The sequence below is a fragment of the Mirounga angustirostris genome, unplaced genomic scaffold (genome assembly GCF_029215605.1).
Source record: "Mirounga angustirostris isolate CCGP_5_RB_7025 unplaced genomic scaffold, mMirAng1.0.hap1 SCAF_14, whole genome shotgun sequence".
Taxonomy (NCBI): Eukaryota; Metazoa; Chordata; class Mammalia; order Carnivora; family Phocidae; genus Mirounga; species Mirounga angustirostris.
In genome coordinates this window covers 49,037,219-49,055,482 of record NW_026991722.1, presented here as the reverse complement: position 1 = coordinate 49,055,482, position 18,264 = coordinate 49,037,219, and the positions used below count along the sequence as shown (strand labels likewise).

The following is an 18,264-nucleotide window of genomic DNA, read 5'->3' as shown; positions in this document are numbered from 1 at the left end:
TTGCCTTTCTTTTCCTGCTGAGCCCAGATGCATGCTCAGGGTCCTTCTTAATTAGTCCTCTGGGGACTCCCTCCAGAGAGTCAATCAAAGTTGGAGTTCCAGATGAAATTTAGTATCGGTCCCTCTCCTTGATGAGATAAGTGGGACTAAGATATTCTCAAATTGCCTTTCTTTTCGTTTTAAAAATTTTTTAAGTTTTATTTATTTAAGTAATCTCTACACCTAATGTGGGGCTTAAACTCACAACCCTGAGATCAAGAGTTGCACACTCTTCTGACTGAGCCAGCCAGGTGCCCCTCAAATTGCCTGCCTTTCTTTCTTTCTTTTTTTTTTTTTTAAGATTTTATTTATTTATTTGTCAGAGAGAGCACAAGCAGGGGGAGAGGCAAAGGGAGAGGGAGAAACAGGCTCGATGTGGGACTTGATCCCAAGACCCTGGGATCATGACCTGAGCCGAAGGCAGATGCTTAACCGACTGAGCCACCCAGGCGCCCCTCAAATTGCCCTTCTTGAAACGAGATTTATCCAAGTTGAGCCTGTACTCTAGGAGTGCAGGATTTATCATCATAGCTAAATATTGAGTTCTGGTTCTGACCTTTACCAGCTGGATGATAGCAGGCAAGTCACTTGGCTTCTCCAAGCCTTAGTTTTTCATCTATGAAATGAGAAGAGGCCCTATCTACTTCAGGATACTAAGGATTAAATAAAATAATTTTTATGAACTGTTTAGTGTACTGTCCAGCTCAACATCTCTCAAACTTTTCATCTCAGAATCCCTTTATACTCAGAAATTATTGAGTTTTGCTTATGTGGATTGTATTTATTAGAAATTAAGACTAAGAAAAAAATTTTTTTCTTTTTAAAGATTTTTATTTATTAGAGAGAGAGAAAGCACGAGTAGGGGGAGGGGCAGGGGGAGAAGCAGGCTCCCCACTGAGCAAGGAGCCCGATGCAGGACTTGATCCCAGGACCCTGGGATCATGACCTGAGCTGAAGGCAGATGCTTAACCGACTGAGCCACCCAGGCGCCCGAAAAAAATTTTTTTAAAGATTTTATTTATTTATTTGACAGACACAGCAAGAGAAGGAACACAAGCAGGGGGAGTAGGAGAGGGAGAGGGAGAAGCAGGCTTCCCGCTGAGCATCGGGCTCGATCCCAGGACCCTGGGATCATGACCTGAGCCGAAGACAGATGCTTAACGACTGAGCCACCCAGGCACCACAAGACTAAGAAAAAATTTTAAAAGATTTTATTTATTTATTTGAGAGAGAGAGAAAAAATGAGTGGTGGAGAGGGGCAGAGGGAAAGAGAAAGAGAGGCAGACTCCCTGCTGTGCAGGGAGCCCAAGGCAGGGCTCAATCTCAGGACCCAGAGATCATGACCTGAGCCTATTTAAAACACATAGTAACTTAAAGAATTAAAATAATAAACCCATTATATGTCAACATAAAAAACATATTTTGTGAAAAAGAACTGTATTTTCCAAAAAAAAAGTTAGCAAGAAGCATGGTCTGTCTGCTTCCACATTCAACTTGTTGCAGCATCACACATCATGCAGCCTCTGGAAAATTCTACTGTACATGTATGAGAGACTGAGAGTAAAAAAGGCAAATGCTATCCTAGTAATAAGTTTGAAAAGAGTTTTGACCTCCTGGACCCCGGAAAGGGTTTTGGTGACCTCGGACCGCACTTTGAGAAATGTTGGTGTAGTCAATAGTTAGCACCTCATGAATTGTAGTTATTATTTATATACATGGAGATTTTTGTAACTAGCAAGAACTATACAAATATTAGTTATGAGAAGTAAAGGCCACGACTTTAGAACTTCCTGCATTATACTTTCCTAAAGGGTCGCAAATGAGATTATGATTTAGATGAAGAAAAAAAACACACCTTTTAAAAATAAATACTAATAATGCATGAATGACTTCTTTGGGTTTAAAAGGTTTAAATCTTTATTTTAGGAATTTGTCAATTAAGTATATTATCATAAAGCTTTCATTTTTTTTCCCCCCCAGAGAAGCATCTCCCCCCACTGTGCCAGGGTAAGAAGATTTTAGTAGAGAGAGAAGTAACTAGAGATTTACTCTAAAAGCACTGATAGGGCGCCTGGGTGGCTCAGATGGTTGAGCGTCTGCCTTCAGCTCAGGTCATGATCCCGGGGTCCTGGGATCGAGTCCCGCATCGGGCTCCCTGCTCCTTGGGAGCCTGCTTCTCCCTCTGCCTCTCTCTCTCTCTGTCTCTCATGAATAAATAAATAAAATATTAAAAATAAAATAAAATAAAAGCACTGATAGAGTTGGTATAGGGTTATGGGAGCCCACTAGTTTTAAGGAGGAGGTGTGGCCCCATTGTCACCATGTTCAGCTTCACAATTGACAGGTCAATCTTGATTTACTGGTTGGAGAACCTTAAAGCATTTATTACTGTTTGATTCTCAGATATAAGCTCCTCTAAAGGGTCTTTTTGAAATGGGTTTGGATTATAAAGACAAAAAGCAAAAGTGATGTAACGGATAAACTGATACAAATTGTCTTAAGAAATATAGGGAAAGTTCATGTATGAATCTTAACAAGATGTATGGATATAGTTTATATCAGCCCTTCGTGTACTTTGCAGACGTAGAGTCCTCTAATCATATCAATTTTTTCCTTTCTTCCTCTTTCTCTTTTGGGGGGGTGGTGTAGACCATGGGGAATTCATATGCTGGGCAACTGAAATCTGCTCAATTTGAGGAAGCTCTCCACAACTCCATAGAAGCATCTCTCAGATGTAGTAGCGTGGTACCACGGCCAATTTTTTCCCAGCTGTACTTGGACCCTGACCAGCATCCTTTCTCATCTGCAGGTAAGTTTCTCAATCCCACACATTTCTAGACTCCTTTTAAAAGAAGTGGAAATTCCAAATCTGGGACCTCTGAAGTAAATTGATTAAATGTTAGACATTGCTTGTCTCCCTGTCCTCTGATATCTTTTAGAACTATGAATTTTTCTTTTGGTTATTTTTCCATAAACATCTTTTTATTAACTTAGCTGTGATTTATTTGCTCACCCAGATGTAAAACCCAAGGTGGAGGATCTGGATAAAGATTTGGTGCACCGCTACACTCAAAATGGAAGCCTGGATTTTTCTAACAATCTAACAGTTAATGAAATGGAAGATGATGAAGATGATGAAGAAATGTCTGATTCAAATAGCCCACCAATTCCCTATTCACAAAAGCCTGCCCCAGAAGGATCTTGCACTACAGATGGTAGGTTTCATTTTTGTTTTGTTTCTGATCCCTCTTTATTGTCTGGCTAGTTTCCAGTCATCGCCATGTGGTGCTCAAGGCTGGAAACCAGTAATTACAGAAAGGAATGAGGAATGATTATGCTCTCACTGACATTATCTCCTATGATTTCACAGCAGGTGTCTATAAAAAAGACAGGTATTATCGTTCTATCTTCTAGATGAAGAAAGTAGGATTCAGAGCAGTTGAATGACTTCTCTGAGATGATATGTGGCAAAGCAAGCCTAGGCCCAGATTGGGGTTTTTCCTGCAAGAATACTACTATTTTAGGAACTTTTTTTTTTTAATCATTTTTTTTTTTAAAGATTTTATTTATTTATTTGAGACAGAGAATGAGATAGAGCATGAGAGGGTCAGAGGGAGAAGCAGACTCCCTGCCGAGCAGGGAGCCCGAAGTGGGACTCGATCCAGGGACTCCAGGATCATGACCTGAGCCGAAGGCAGTCGCTTAACCAACTGAGCCACCCAGGCGCCCGGAACTTTTTTTTTTAATTAATTAATTTATTTATTTTTTAAAAGATTTTATTTATTTATTTATTTTTATTTTTTTTAAGATTTTATTTATTTGACAGAGAGAGACACAGCGAGAGAGGGAACACAAGCAGGGGGAGTGGGAGAGGGAGAAGCAGGCTTCCCGCGGAGCAGGGAGCCCGAAGCGGGTCTCAATCCCAATCATGACCTGAGCCGAAGGCAGTCGCTTAACCAACTGAGCCACCCAGGCGCCCCTATTTTAGGAACTTTTAAAGTGTCCTGTGTTGGGGCGCCTGGGTGGCTCAGTCATTAAGTGTCTGCCTTCTGCTCAGGTCACGGTCCCTCCTAGGATCCTGGAATCGAGCCCGGCATCGGGGGCTCTGTGGAAAGACTGCTTCTCCCTCTCTCACTCCCCCTGCTTGTGTTCCCACTCTCGCTGTGCCTCTATCTGTCAAATAAATAATTAAAATCTTAAAAAAAAAAAGAAATCCCAGAAATGCAAATCAAACTATATTTAAAAAAAAAAATAAAGTGTCCTGTCTTCCTACTTCTTTCTCTTCCACCCTCAAAATAATAATGGATATATTAGATGTTTTATATTTACCTTTTCCATTTATTTTGAACAGTCATACAGTATAGTGTTATTTGTAGAAGATAAAAATGTACATATTTTCATAACCCCATTTTATTTTTTCAGCCTCCTCTTCCACTAAGGCTTCAACCACACTTTAAAAAGGAAATCCAAATATAAAACGTTCTCAGTATTTCATGGTTTTGATGATATCACAACTTAAAATATACTCTCTTCCCTCTGTTTAGTTTATGTGCTGTTTTCTGGCTATCCCAGCCTAATTGAGTGTAGAATCATATGGGGTGATTACAATGCATGCAAATCTTGGGGGTGAGGAGGTAGGAGGAGAGGGGTAAGATTCCAGGACATTTCTCCCTACAAAGCTTGAATTGCAAATAATCTGGGATAAACTAGAAATTCAAATGTGCAAATCCAGATAAATGAGTGTGCACTGTTTGAAAGTTTGATTTTTCTCTTGCCTTTTTTTTTCTTTTCTCTCTCTCCCTTCCTTCTCCTTTCCATTCCTTTCCTTTCCTTTCTTTCCTTCTCAAAAGAATCTGATAAACTGTAAAAAGCTCAAAATCCTTAATTCTAGTAGCCTATTTGCACCTGGGCCTGCCTCTCTAGCACATCATTCTTTATAAGTTTTCTTCCAGATGTAATTGGTTTCTTTTGCCCAGACTTAATATAATATATATCAATTTACTCATTATTGTTGGTAATATAGGCCTTTAAACCTATATTTGTGTAGAAGGTGACCGGATTGGGTTTCCACTTAGCTCTTTTATATCCATTTTTGTACCTTTTATTTAATTGATCAGTCAAGTCATACTTAACAGTTAACAACCAGACATTGAAATTATGCTTAAAATATTGTTAGATTGTCATTGAGAATCTTGTTATATGTAAGAATTAGATAGAACCAGAGTAAAAGCTTTAGGGGATAGTTTTGAAATATCAAATTTTATACCAAAAATGGGGGAGGGTCTCCCCATTTTTCCTATGTGCTGAGTGTGTTTTCAGTTTGCCTTTTGGGGGTGCTGACACTGGTATTACTAACAACCAGGTGTGGAAAGCTGTTTAGTGCACACCAAGGTATAAACACCGTGATCTAACAGCAACTATTTCTTGAACTTTAAAACACGAGAACACTACTCTTATAGCAGTTATGTAAAGTGTAAGGGAAGGGTAATAGTTAATTTTAGAGAGGAAGGTTAAAACTTGGAGGTGCAATTTTCCTTGTGTGTGTGTGGCGGAGATCCCACTCAAGTATAAATTCACATTCCAAAACAACTTGAAAACACTAGTCCTACAGGTAGATTCCTACATCAGCTACTTTGGTTTCTTATAATGAATTACATGTCTGTATTTCCCCCCTTTTAATTCCTCGGAAGGTGGCCATTAAAAACAAAAAGCGTAGTTTATAATTTGATACTTTAAAGTTTGTCCATAGCTCTTTTAATTTAGCTCAGTCTAAGGTAGTTCCAAGAGCTCTCTCCCTCCAAAGACAGAACAGTCCTGAAATTTTTCTTATAGAAATTGAGGGTTGCTAGAGTGGAGGCGTGTGGGAGGGATGGGGTGGCTGGGTGATGGACACTGGGGAGGGTATGTACTATGGTGAGCACTGTGAATTGTGTTTAAGACTGATGAATCACAGACCTGTACCCCTGAAACAAATAATACATTTTATGTTAATTTAAAAAAAAGAAAAAAGAAATGATGGTGAATTTGGGCAATATAATGCCTGGCCTTGTCTTAGCACACCACCTTCCCTTCGTGGGAAATCCTCTATTTACCTAAGACTTAAAGGAAGGGAAAGCTATTTTTAGAGGCAATTTAGATAAGCAGATACTTAATACCTGATGGGCTTCTAGGGTTACCATTCAGATGTAAATTTTGGTTGCTAATTTCTTATGTAAATTATTGGAATAGTGTAGGTTCCCACCCTGCTGGGAAGCAGTTGATTGTCTAAACAGGTGAAGGGCAACCAAATTTGAGGCCTCCAAATACTGCTTTGATTACTTTAGTTTGTGTTGACAGCTGTTTCGGTAAACGGTCCCCTCCCCCACTTAGATTACTCTGTAACCTTCCAGTTGGAGATAATTGGAGAATGCAAATCTGGTTCTGCGAAGTGAAAACCTTGGCTATTTTCTTAAGGAAATGCAGATGAAGTTTACAAAGAAGGGCCATCTGCCATTATTCCTTTTCTTAATTAAAATAATTTGCTGCAGAGGTCTAGGGGTTAAGGGAGCATTTCAGTACTGCTCTCAAAAAATGAAGCTACTTAGGGGCAAGTTGTCAAATAAATTGTTATTTGTGTGCCCACATCGATAACTTATCTTCCTTTCCCTGCATACAGTAAACAGGCTTAGATCCTTCCTTAGGGCACTCTTCCCCAGGTCTTCCAGAAGCCTCTAAAAGAAAGATTCTTTCAGGATTAGTTCAGATGTGATTCAAAATTACCCTACAGGAGAGGAATAAGGTTTCTTTTCATTTTGTTTGAGGCTTTACTTGAGATTGAATAATTGATCTTTATTATATTAATAATCTGACATATTTCTAGAGACTAGAACTACCTGCTTCTTCAGATATTTGGAACCTACAGACCTTCAAATATAATCACATTTCTTAAGCTACCCACTCTTCTTTACAGACACACAGAGCTTATTTTCAATCTTCAAAAAAACTAAATATTGCTTTTTGCATAATGTTTTTTCTTAATTGGAGATCCCTGTTAATATATTTTGTATATAATTAGCTGATCTGAATCCCAAGAATGAGGGTTTAGAGGAAACAGTTAAAAGGTATCATAGCAAAAGGCCAGACCCTTGCCAGGTGAGTGTATTCTCAGAATAATTACAAACTAAACTAAGGAACTTTTTCTTGATTTTGCAACCATTTCTGGCCTTGGATTGGTTTCCTCCTGACCCTGTTACTGGACTTAGCCTTGCTTTCTCTTTCTCTCCTATTCGCTTTCCTCTTAACTGAATTGGCCCAGTGGCTTGTGTTGGTGAGTAACATGAAGGCAAGAAGATAAAACAGGACATTGTAAAAATAGACTTTATTTTATTTTTTTAAAAGATTTTATTTATTTATTTGACAGAGAGATAGCGAGAGCAGGAACACAAGCAGGGGGAGTGGGAGAGGGAGAAGCGGGCTTCCTGCCGAGCAGGGAGCCCGATGTGGGACTCGATCCCAGGACCCTGGGATCATGACCTGAGCCGAAGGCAGACGCTTAACGACTGAGCCACCCAGGTGCCCAATAGACTTTATTTTTTTAGAACAGTTTTAGATTTAAAGAAAAGTTCAGAAAATAGTATAGAGTATATCCCTGTAGTTTCTCCTATTGTTGACATCTTACATTATTACTAATTTTTTAAAAAGATTTTATTTATTTATTTGAATGAGAGAGAGAAAGTACCAGCGGGGGTGGGGTGGTGTGGTGTGGAGGGGCAGAGGATGAGGGAGAAGCAGACTCCCCACTGAGCAGGGAGCCTGAGGTGGGACTCAAACCCAGGACCCTGGGATCATGACCTGAGCCCAAGGCAGATGCCTAACCGACTGAGCCACTCAGGCGCCCCTATTATTAATTTTAATAATAATTAAAGTTCATAGTTTATTTGGGTTCCTTAATTTTTACCTAATATCCTTTTTCTGTTCCAGAATCTCACCAGGATACTAAATTAGTTAGTCATCATGTCTCCTTAGGGCCCTCTGGGCTGTGACAGTTTCTCAGACTTCCCTTGTTTCTGATGACTCTGACAGTTTTAGGAATTATTGGTAAGGTATACTGTAGGTGACCCTCTACTGGAGTTTGTCTGATGTTTTTCCCCTGATTAGACTGGGGTTATGGGTTTGGGGAAGGAAGATCACAAAGGTAAAGTGACATTTTCATCATATGATATCAAAGGTACATTCTATCAACATGATTTATGACTGTTGATGTTGACCTAAATCACCTGGTGGAGGTGGTGTTATCTCCATGCTTTCCCCCACTTTCCATACTGTGGAAGAAAGTCACTATGCTCAGCTTACACTTAAAGAATGGGGAATTATGTTCCACCTTCTTGAGGGCAGAGTATCTGCATAAATTATTCAAAATTCTGAATGGGAATTAGTCTCTTCCCCCCCCCACCCTACTTATCAGTTTATTCAGTCCTTTATATCATTATGCACTCATGGATATTTATTTTATGTTGAGTTATAATCCAATACTACTTTACTTTGTTCCTCAGATTGTTCCAGTTTTGGACATTGGAAGCACCTTCAGTTGCTTCTTGTGCCCTTTTATATACTCTCATCATTGTGGCTTTTTTTTTTTAAGCATAAAATAGGGCATTTTCTCTTTTCATTGCCATAAACACCCCTTAAAATTTTTTTAAGGAGGAGAGTAGTAGAAAACATGCTTTTAGAATCCAGTCATTGTTTAATAATTATTACTTTCGACCTCTAGGTGTCCTCATATCGTAAGTGGGAAAACCCTGAAAGGCTGGAATACTGAAAACTATTTGTATTTCTTAATTTGGGCAGACTGTGTATTTCTCTTTTTGCCGCAGAAATCATTCTGAAATCATCTTTCTTCTGTAGAAAATCCTGCTTTCTTCGGTGTTCTCCACACTATGTTTTCTTGACTCTGTATCTGTTAAGCCCAGAACCAAAACTGTACTTTCCCCCTTGATTTCCCTTTGCTGCATTGTACTGCTTTTAGAAATCTCATCAGAAAAACCATGAATTTTAAGGTTTCATCAGCAAGTATGAGGTAGGTGGGTGCCGACAGACCATGGCTCACAGGCAGGAGCTGGTGTGGAAAGTGCCTCCTGGGATTCAGCTGGAAAAGTTGGGTAGTAGGTCTTAGCCAAAAAATAGGCAAGGAAGAAACAATAGGAGAGGGTCCTTCTACATCAGACCAAGGGAAGGTGAAGCATTATGTGTGAGTTAGATGTTAATGTCAGTGATGGGGGGACCATCAGTTTAGAGTCAAGACAGGTTTTAGTCCCACCTTTTCCAGTTACTATTTGAACTTGGACCATCTTAACCTTTATGGGCCCTCGTGTCCTCATTTACATACTAAATAGATTAGTGTTACCCAATCTTTGACTCACAAATTTCTTTTATAGTAATATGTAGTCTTTTGAACTCCTTAGGAATTTAAAACCTAATTCTGTGGCTATGTGGCATGTGATAAAGAATTGATTTTAAGTAGAAAGTATTTATTTTAGACCAGTATGTTAATATACTCTGATCTTATTCATGCATATGAGAAAAAAATTGTCTACATTTAATTATTCAGTAATTGCTGTTTAATTTATTCAAAGTTAATTGTGTAAGAAAAAGCATATTTCATTGACAAATTCAAAAATAAAATATTATAGCTTTTCAGGGGGCTAAGTATATTTAAATGTTTCCTGGCATCAAAAAAAAAGGAAGTCAAAATCTACTTTTAATACCCCAATTTTTGAATTTTTATATTTTAGGATTAAAAAGGTATAGTAGTATATTTTTATAATTTTTGCATTTTTGCTCTATGTGATGAAAAGGTTTTAGGCTGCTGCTTGCAGAATTTCTGCTCCTGAAAAGGCTGCAGAATGAGGTCAGTTTTTCCCTTTTACATGAAAAGCCAAATTGGATTATAATCTCTAAATTTTACTTTTGACATTGCTTTTTTCTTTTTTGTGTGTGTGTCCTAGAAACATATTGGTGCATTTTATATAATTTTATAATTTAATGAGTGGGGTTGGGATTGAATCTAACTTTCATTTCTAGCAAGAGCATCTTTAGACACATTTGTAAAATGACTGCTTATTTACACAATCAGTGCTCCCTGAGCTTCCCATCATTAACCAGCAGTGTATAACAAGTATAGATTAAGTGACATATCAATACATATGGCTGATAATAAAAACAGTTATGTGGGGGTGCCTGGGTGGCTCAGTCGTTAGGCGTCTGCCTTCCGCTCGGGTCATGATCCCAGGGTCCTGGGATCGAGCCCCGCATCAGGCTTCCTGCTTGGCGGGAAGCCTGCTTCTCCCTCTCCCACTCCCCCTGCTAGTGTTCCCTCTCTCACCATCTCTCTCTTGCTGTCAAATAAATAAATAAATAAATCTTAAAAAAAATTGTGTGAAAATCAAAGCCACATACTGATATGGGGTTCAAACAAATGAGTCCTGAGTTCATTCAACTGGTTTTCACTATCCTTTTAAGTGTAGCAGGGAAGGCCCTCAGAACATTCTGTTTTAAAACTATGATATTAGAATGATTATTTATTAGTCTTTAGAAACCGGTAATGGTATTTATTTGAGTTTGACTTATAATTCCAAGTATCATGGAATACCTTTATAAATCCCTGGGAGTGTGATAACTACCTGTTGGGAGATGCTGAGATGATCTTTAGGTTCTGTATAGCTCTGATGTTCTAAAAAGCTCATAATTTGCAAATTCATATAAATTGGTACAGATTCATCATTTCATCTAGTCCATTCCTTCTAATGTGGTGTGAGTCAAAGTTGTAGAAAGGTTGTATTACTACTTCTTAGTGACAAAGACAGCTCCCCAAGCATCCTGTTTTCCATCAGTAGGTAATCATAAACCTCTCATCACTGAATTTATCTATACCTTTTGGGAAGATATGTGGTCTGCCTTTTGGAGCAAGTCATGATGAAGGTGCTATTTCTTAGGGAAATGTGTTTCTAGGTTTACTGTCTACACAAATTAATAATTCCTTTGATTAAAGAAATTAGTGTTTCAGCACTTTAAAATGCCTCCTAGATTTAATATTTTAGAATTTGGTTGAATGTCTATGCTCACCTCTCATGGTTTTAGATCTGGATTATAATTGTTCTTAGCTTTTCTTTTGCCAAGTTGAGTAGTATATTTTTTGGTCTGCTTTTGTGTGTGTGAGAGAGAGAGAGCACACAAGCAGGGGGTGGCAGCAGAGGGAGAAGCAGGCTCCCCGCTGAGCAAGGAGCCCAATGCGGGGCTCGATCCCAGGACCCTGGGATCATAACCTGAGCCGAAGGCAGACACTTAACGACTGAGCCACCCAGGCGTCCCTTTTTGGCCTGTTTTTATGTAGTAAACTTCCCATCTCTTACATCCCTGACATTACTGAGCTCATTATGTAACCTTAGACAAGCTCCCTAACCTTTCTGAGCTTCAATGTCTCCATCTTTGGAAAGGAGTTGGTAATTGTTGAGAGGATTAAATAAGATAATCTATGCAGTGGTTAGCACTGTACCTGGCTTATGTTAAGTGCTCCATAAGTTTTTCTGCCATCGATACCATCATCATCATCATTTCCCCACTTTCAAACCTGTGAGTCCTGTCCCTTAAATGGGGAGAGGGCAGCAGAATTTTTTTAGGGGTTTTTTGTATCCATAGTTTCCAAAAAATGTTTGTAAACTAAATAAATAATATGATTCACATGTACAAATTACTATTTTTCAAATACATATAGGTGATATTGTGAATAATAAAATATAGATTCATTCAAAATTGTTAAAGAATTCACAATAACATTCTGCTATTGTTTTTCTCAGTTCACAAGCACTAAAGTTAAATTTGAAAGTTTTTAGTGTTAAAAGGGGACCTGTAAGCTTGAAATGGTTGAACCCCATTGTCATATCATTTTAGTCTTTCTTCTCTTGACTTCTTCCAATTCCGTTATGTCTGCTTTTGAGATTTGATGAGCCAAACCATATGTTTGGATGTTGTTTTCTTATTATTTCTTATATACTAACTGATCGCATCCAATTGTTTGTTGGCATTTGGTTAACATCATACAGTGAATCGATATTGGAAGAATTTAGCATGGTTTATTCCCTACTTTGTATTGGGCAATAATGATGGTCTCTTCAGGTTTGTCTGCGGAGAGTTATATGTCCATGCTTCATCTTCCACAACTCTCTGAAATAGTATTTATCATACTTTTATTCACCCTCTTTTGGTTGCAAGTGAACCCCAACCCAACTGAGATTAGCTTTAGATAGAATGAAGAAGTTATTCAAAGAATTCTTTTTTTTTTTTAAGATTTTTATTTATTTATTTGAGAGAGAGAATGAGAGACAGAGAGCACGAGAGGGAAGAGGGTCAGAGGGAGAAGCAGACCCCCTGCCGAGCAGGGAGCCCGATGCGGGACTCGATCCCGGGACTCCAGGATCATGACCTGAGCCGAAGGCAGTCGCTCAACCAACTGAGCCACCCAGGCGCCCCTATTCAAAGAATTCTTAAGCAAAATGTTTCGTGGTCAAACCATGGGAAAAGCACATATACTGGGCTTCAGGGGCCCACATGCTGCCAGAATATTCCCCCTGAGCTTCCTGTCTGCTGACAGTGCTGACAGACTTCTCTCACAAGGCAAGAAACTGAGCTGCCACAGACCGAACTAAGCCACACTCTGGCTCCATGTTCAGAATTCCTAGAGAAAAGGCTTTGAATGGCTTAGTTTATGTCAGGTGCCTCTAACTAATCAACTATGGTGGGAAAGGCAGGATATTATAGTGGCCAGCTTGGACCAGGTGCCAGTTCCAGTCAGTCTAGAATATTGCAATTCTCCAAGAGGAATCACGTAATTAGAGTTCAGGGAGGACTGATTTTCTCCCAGAAGATGTAACATGGGTGCTTTGCCTCAGAAAATAGCTGTCCTCTGTAATATTGTTTTGTGACTATACATTTTGTTCCTTGTACATTTTTTCAATTAACTATAATGTGAGCTCTTAAAGGAAGGTATATTTGTTCAACTCTATCCCCCGGCCTATGGCAGCACCTGTTGCAAATGATTTTTAATAAATGATGAACTAATGAATTAGTGTAATATGTTATGGTACATAAAGTGGTTATGTAAGGTTTTGTCTGTGTTGTCATGTTGTAGCTCATGAAGATTGTCCTCACAGTTCTGGGTTCTAGTTCTGGCCATTCATTTATGAGCCACCAAACTTGGAGGTGCAGCCTCCCCGTGTGAAATGGAAAGCCTCCCTCTTCTATGACAGTCACCATTTACAGAAGTGAGCTTGCATTGAAAGTATAAAAATACTGTATTATATGCACATAAAAATTACATACATTTTTCAAAGTTTGCTGTGTATATTTATCATTTGTTTACTTGTGGATCAGAAAATATAAAAAGTCATCAATGTTGACTGAACCCGTCAGAAATACCTCCTTTTTGTGTCTTTTCGGCTCCCCTCAGAGGGGCACATATGATAGATTTGTCTCCTGGCTGGAGTATATGGACTTTAAATTTAGTCTTTAATAGTGATTCCCACAGGTAAATCCACTCTCCAAATGGGTGATAAGAAGATAGAACCTTTCCAAACATTTCACTGTGTCCTTTTTTACCGGTTTTTAGGTTTTTGTCAAGCGGGAAAGGATTTGCGTTTGGTATCTCTGTGTATGGAACAAATTGACATCCCAGCAGGATTCCTCCTGGTGGGGGCCAAGTCTCCCAATCTTCCTGAACACATCCTAGTGTGTGCTGTAGACAAGCGATTTCTACCAGATGATCATGGGAAAAATGCACTTTTAGGTGAGTATTCCACACTTATAAAATTCCTTCTAAGATGAGGGAGTTAAACTACAAGTTTATTTTAAATTATCACAGAATTTTCTTTTAAAAAATCACAGAATTAGGTGGGAATTCTGTACTTTAACTCAAGTATGAAACATTTTTTTCTTTTAGTAACTTCTTAAAAATTACCTTTTATTTTTTATTCATTCTCAAAACACCCACCTTTGAAGAGACTTTTTTAAACCAGGCTTAATGGATGGCATGAGATTTATCAAAAATTAATACTTTGGGGGTGCTTGGGTGGCTCAGTTAAGTGTCTGCCTTTGGCTCAGGTCATGATCCCAGAGTCCTGGGATCAAGTCCCATGTTGGGCTCCCTGCTCCACAAAGTCTGCTTCTCCCTCTGCCTCTGCCCCTCCCCCCTGCTTGTGCTGTCTCTCTCTCATGCTCTCTCTCTTAAATAAATAAATAACAATATTTTTTAAAAAATAATACTTTGTGAAGCGAAGTAGGATTCACTCTTTATAGAGTCATTGATTTGGACCTGATGTCAAGTCAACTCTCAATTATTCAATTGTGTATTATCCACTTTGTAAGTTATTGCTAGTTTCTCCATACCACCCATTATTCCTAACTACACTTGATTGATGTGATTCTCATTTTATATTTAGCATGAGTTCAACCAAAATAACTAGGAATAGATATATGATGTAAAATATATAACTATCTCAGAATTGTTTTACTGCCTGGTGTTAGTTTGGGTCTGTGCTTTTTTTCACAACCTAACTTCCTTACATCATGGGAAATAAAGAGTGGATTTATTTTTAAATTAATTTTAATAATTAAGATAAGATGTCACATGAGCTTTGTTGCTTTCTTTGCTGCTGTGTTTCTCTGGAGTTTCTCAGAATTTCTCTAACTGTAGATGCCATCAGATAGATGCTTTTGGCACAAGTAACAATAAAAATAAAAAAGAGAGGAAAGGGCAAAGAATTCAAGAATTGTATTGGTTCTAAGCTGTTTTTGTTTAGTTTGATGCATTTTTCCTAGTTATACAGTATTATTGGAAAGTTTAGAAATACGTACATCAGTATCTTGAGTCAGAAAGTAACCCTGCCCATGCTTTATAAAGGTTCCTTGCGTTATAATTCAAAACCTTCTCTTGGTTCATAGGAAAAGAAGTGATGATTTCCATAAGGCTTTCATAAAAAGTTGTTAATTTTCTTTTCTTTTAGTGATTTTGAGCAGATGGTTTAACACGGAAGCCTAATGGTAAAGTTTACACATTGGACTACATTAGCAAAGAAGTTTCCAAGTCTTCAGTTGTTCACTCATTTATCCAACACTATGTGTTCCAAATGTTCTGTGTGACAAAAATCATGGTAGGCTGTTCAGAACTAGTAACCTAGTTGGCTTGTGCTGTAACAATTTTAGGAAACTTCCTTTTAGCATTTTAAAAGCATCATATCAGGGCACCTGGGTGGCTCAGTCATTAAGCATCAGCCTTCGGCTCAGGTCATGATCCCTGGGTCCTGGGATTGAGCCCCACGTCTGGCTCCCTGCTCCGCGGAAAGCCTGCTTCTCCCTCTCCCATTCTCCCTGCTTGTGTTCCCTCTCTCGCTGTTTCTCTCTATCAAATAAATAAATAAAAATCTTTTAAAAATAAAAACATCATAGCATCAGGGGGCCTTGCTGGCTCATTTGGAAGAGCATGCAACTCTTAATCTCAGGGTCGTGTGTTTGAGCCCCATGTTGGGTGTGGAGATTACTAAAAATAAATAAATAAATAAACTTAAAAAAAATAAAAGCATCGTAGTGTCATCAAATGGAATAATTGATATGTGGCTCTGACCACAAACAGAAAAATCTCTCATGATGCCTTCTTATTCAATGATTCTTCATGACTAGAGGAATCCTCCTAGAATATATCATAGAAAGGACACAACAAACACTATCAGAATAATAGATTTCATAATTATAGGTAATCAGGTATATGAGATCCAGGACGATGGGTATTGGGAGTTGGAACTGAGGTTAAAATGCCAGATTTACCACTTAGTACTTTCAGAACTTGAGCAGGCTACTTGTCAGGTCTCAGATTCCTCATCTATAGAAAGAGGCCAATGACGCCTACCTTGCAGGGTTGTAAAGATTAAATGGTGATGTTTATAGGGCACCCATCAAGCATAGTGTCGAGAACAGAACACTTGTTCTTTACATGGTAGTTATTCTCCACTCTGTCATATTTATTCATACCCTTATAGAAATGGAATTTTGCTTACTTTCTCTAGCCTTGTGAATGGACATAATGTTTTACTAACCACTTTCCAGTTTGAAAGTGTAATACAACAAAATGGTTGAAGTTTTCTCTTAGATAAGTACGTTGTTGAGATTTTTATATGTTCAATCTCTGTTGTCTAAAAGTTAATATCCATCCAACATTCTTACTGATGATAGATTATTTTATTTTATTTTATTTTATTTTTTTAAGTGTTTTATTTATTTATTCATGAGAGTCAGAGAGAGAGAGATAGAGAGAGGCAGCGGCAGAGGGAGAAGCAGGCTCCCCGCCTAGCAGGGAGCCCGATGCGGGACTCGATCCCAGGGCCCTGGGATTGTGACCTGAGCCGAAGGAGACGCTTAACCATCTGAGCCACCCAGGCGCCCTGATGATAGATTATTTTAGTATGCATTAAGATATAGTGGGAAAAAATGTTAAGCTTCAAATATACTAGAATCTCAGTGAACACCAATATCAATTTGTCTAAATTTTTATATAAATTATGCAAATTCAAAAGACTGTGGGGAAATTGATTAAAAAATATATTGATCCAGGGGTACCTGGGTGGTTCAGTCAGTTAAGTGTCTGCCTTCGGCTCAGGTCATGATCCCAGAGTCCTGGGATCGAGTCCCACATCAGGCTCTCTGCTCAGGAGGAGTCTGCTTCTCCCTCTCATTCTCCCTCTGTGCTCTCCCTCTCTCTCTCAAATAAATAAATAAAATCTTCAAAATATATCTATATTTATATTGGATCAATATATATATCGATCCAGTTGGCAGTTCATTCATGTGTCCCAAATCTACCATGCAATTGGAAGACTTGATTGACAGAAAAACTAGAAAGGTAATTTGGCTGTAAGAAGCACTATTTTTTCTGACGATAACAACAAGAACTTTGAGCAGATAAAATCTCTCTTGAATGAAGGTTAGTACTGAAACAATACAGAGTTTTAAAAATGAGCTGTAGAATTCTATCTCTTTAATATTATTAATTCTCATCATTAATGTGCCATTTCTGTTCTTTGAAGATTATCTAGTTGCTTTGCTTTTCTTCCTACTTATGCTCTCTTGCTTTTCACCTCAGAGAATAGGCAAAAGAAAAGATAAAAGACAAAACCTCACCTCCATAATTTGTTAATTCTAATTCTCACACTAATCTTTTATGAACTACTTGGATCTATCCAATAGATCTACTTGGATCTATTGGGGGGCACTGTTTTAATTATTTTTGCTGAAGTGTTCTTGTATCATTTTACTGTATTTGGGTGCTACATCACCTTGCCAACCAGACACTTTTCCATCAAGGCATGACGATCATACCACAATGTAAGTTACATGGAGGCAGTCGTTTTGTCTGCTTTGTTCCATGCTGAAAACCTAGTACCTGAAACAGTGCCTAGCACATGGTAGAGTACAAGTATTTGTTGGATGGATGGATGGATTTGTTGGATAGATGCATGGATGCATGGAGAGATGGATGGTTAGATGGCTTGGGAACTTGGTGAACTAGGTGGCCACTGACAATTTTTTTTTTTTTGGCCTGTAGCTCTAAAGTATTGGACAGATAGCCAAATGCTCTCAAATGCAAACCATCTCTGAATATATTTTAAATAATTTATGAAATTATATCAATGTTTATAATTCTATAAAGTAATAGTAATAAACTAATTACACAGAATTACTAATTGTATGTAACTGACCAGAAATTACAACTATCTCTGTTTTTCCAGTTTCGCACAATGCCTGGTATATAGGTAGATACTCAATAAACAATTGCTGAATAAATAATAATAAATTGGGCTGCCATTCCTAAATGCTTGGACTTGATTGTCAGCATTCTGAGATTGGTACATTGTGAAATATTCTGTCTTTAATCCTGGGGCCTTTCTCTTCTCTTTTTCTATATCTTTGTTAATTATGTAACAGGTTGTTTTGGGGTTTAAAAAGAGAGTATCACTTCATCAGTAAACTTATTTTATTTTATTTTTTAAAGATTTTTTATTTATTTATTTGAGAGAGAGAGAGAGCATGAGCAGGGGGAGGGACAGATGGAGAGCTGCTGATCAGGGAGCCCGATGCGGGACTCCATCCCAGGACTCTGGGATCATGACCTGAGCTGAAGGCAGATGCTTAACAGACTGACCCACC

At 38.3% G+C, this 18,264-nt stretch overlaps 1 protein-coding gene and 1 long non-coding RNA gene across 2 annotated transcripts in view; one reads left to right on the top strand and one right to left on the bottom strand.

The window, feature by feature from the left end:
• Positions 1-18,264, top strand: part of GREB1L (GREB1 like retinoic acid receptor coactivator) — a 270,133-nt gene that overhangs the window by 132,880 nt on the left and 118,989 nt on the right. The window contains exons 4-6 of the mRNA XM_045886952.3: positions 2,689-2,848; positions 3,057-3,254; positions 13,679-13,855. Of these exons, the coding sequence (XP_045742908.1) occupies positions 2,692-2,848; positions 3,057-3,254; positions 13,679-13,855 (532 nt within the window). The 5' untranslated portion in view covers positions 2,689-2,691. The remainder of the gene's footprint in view (positions 1-2,688; positions 2,849-3,056; positions 3,255-13,678; positions 13,856-18,264) is intronic.
• The window catches only part of LOC123852717 (uncharacterized), a 61,336-nt gene that overhangs the window by 881 nt on the left and 42,191 nt on the right, over positions 1-18,264 (bottom strand). The gene's annotated exons all lie outside the window — the stretch shown is intronic.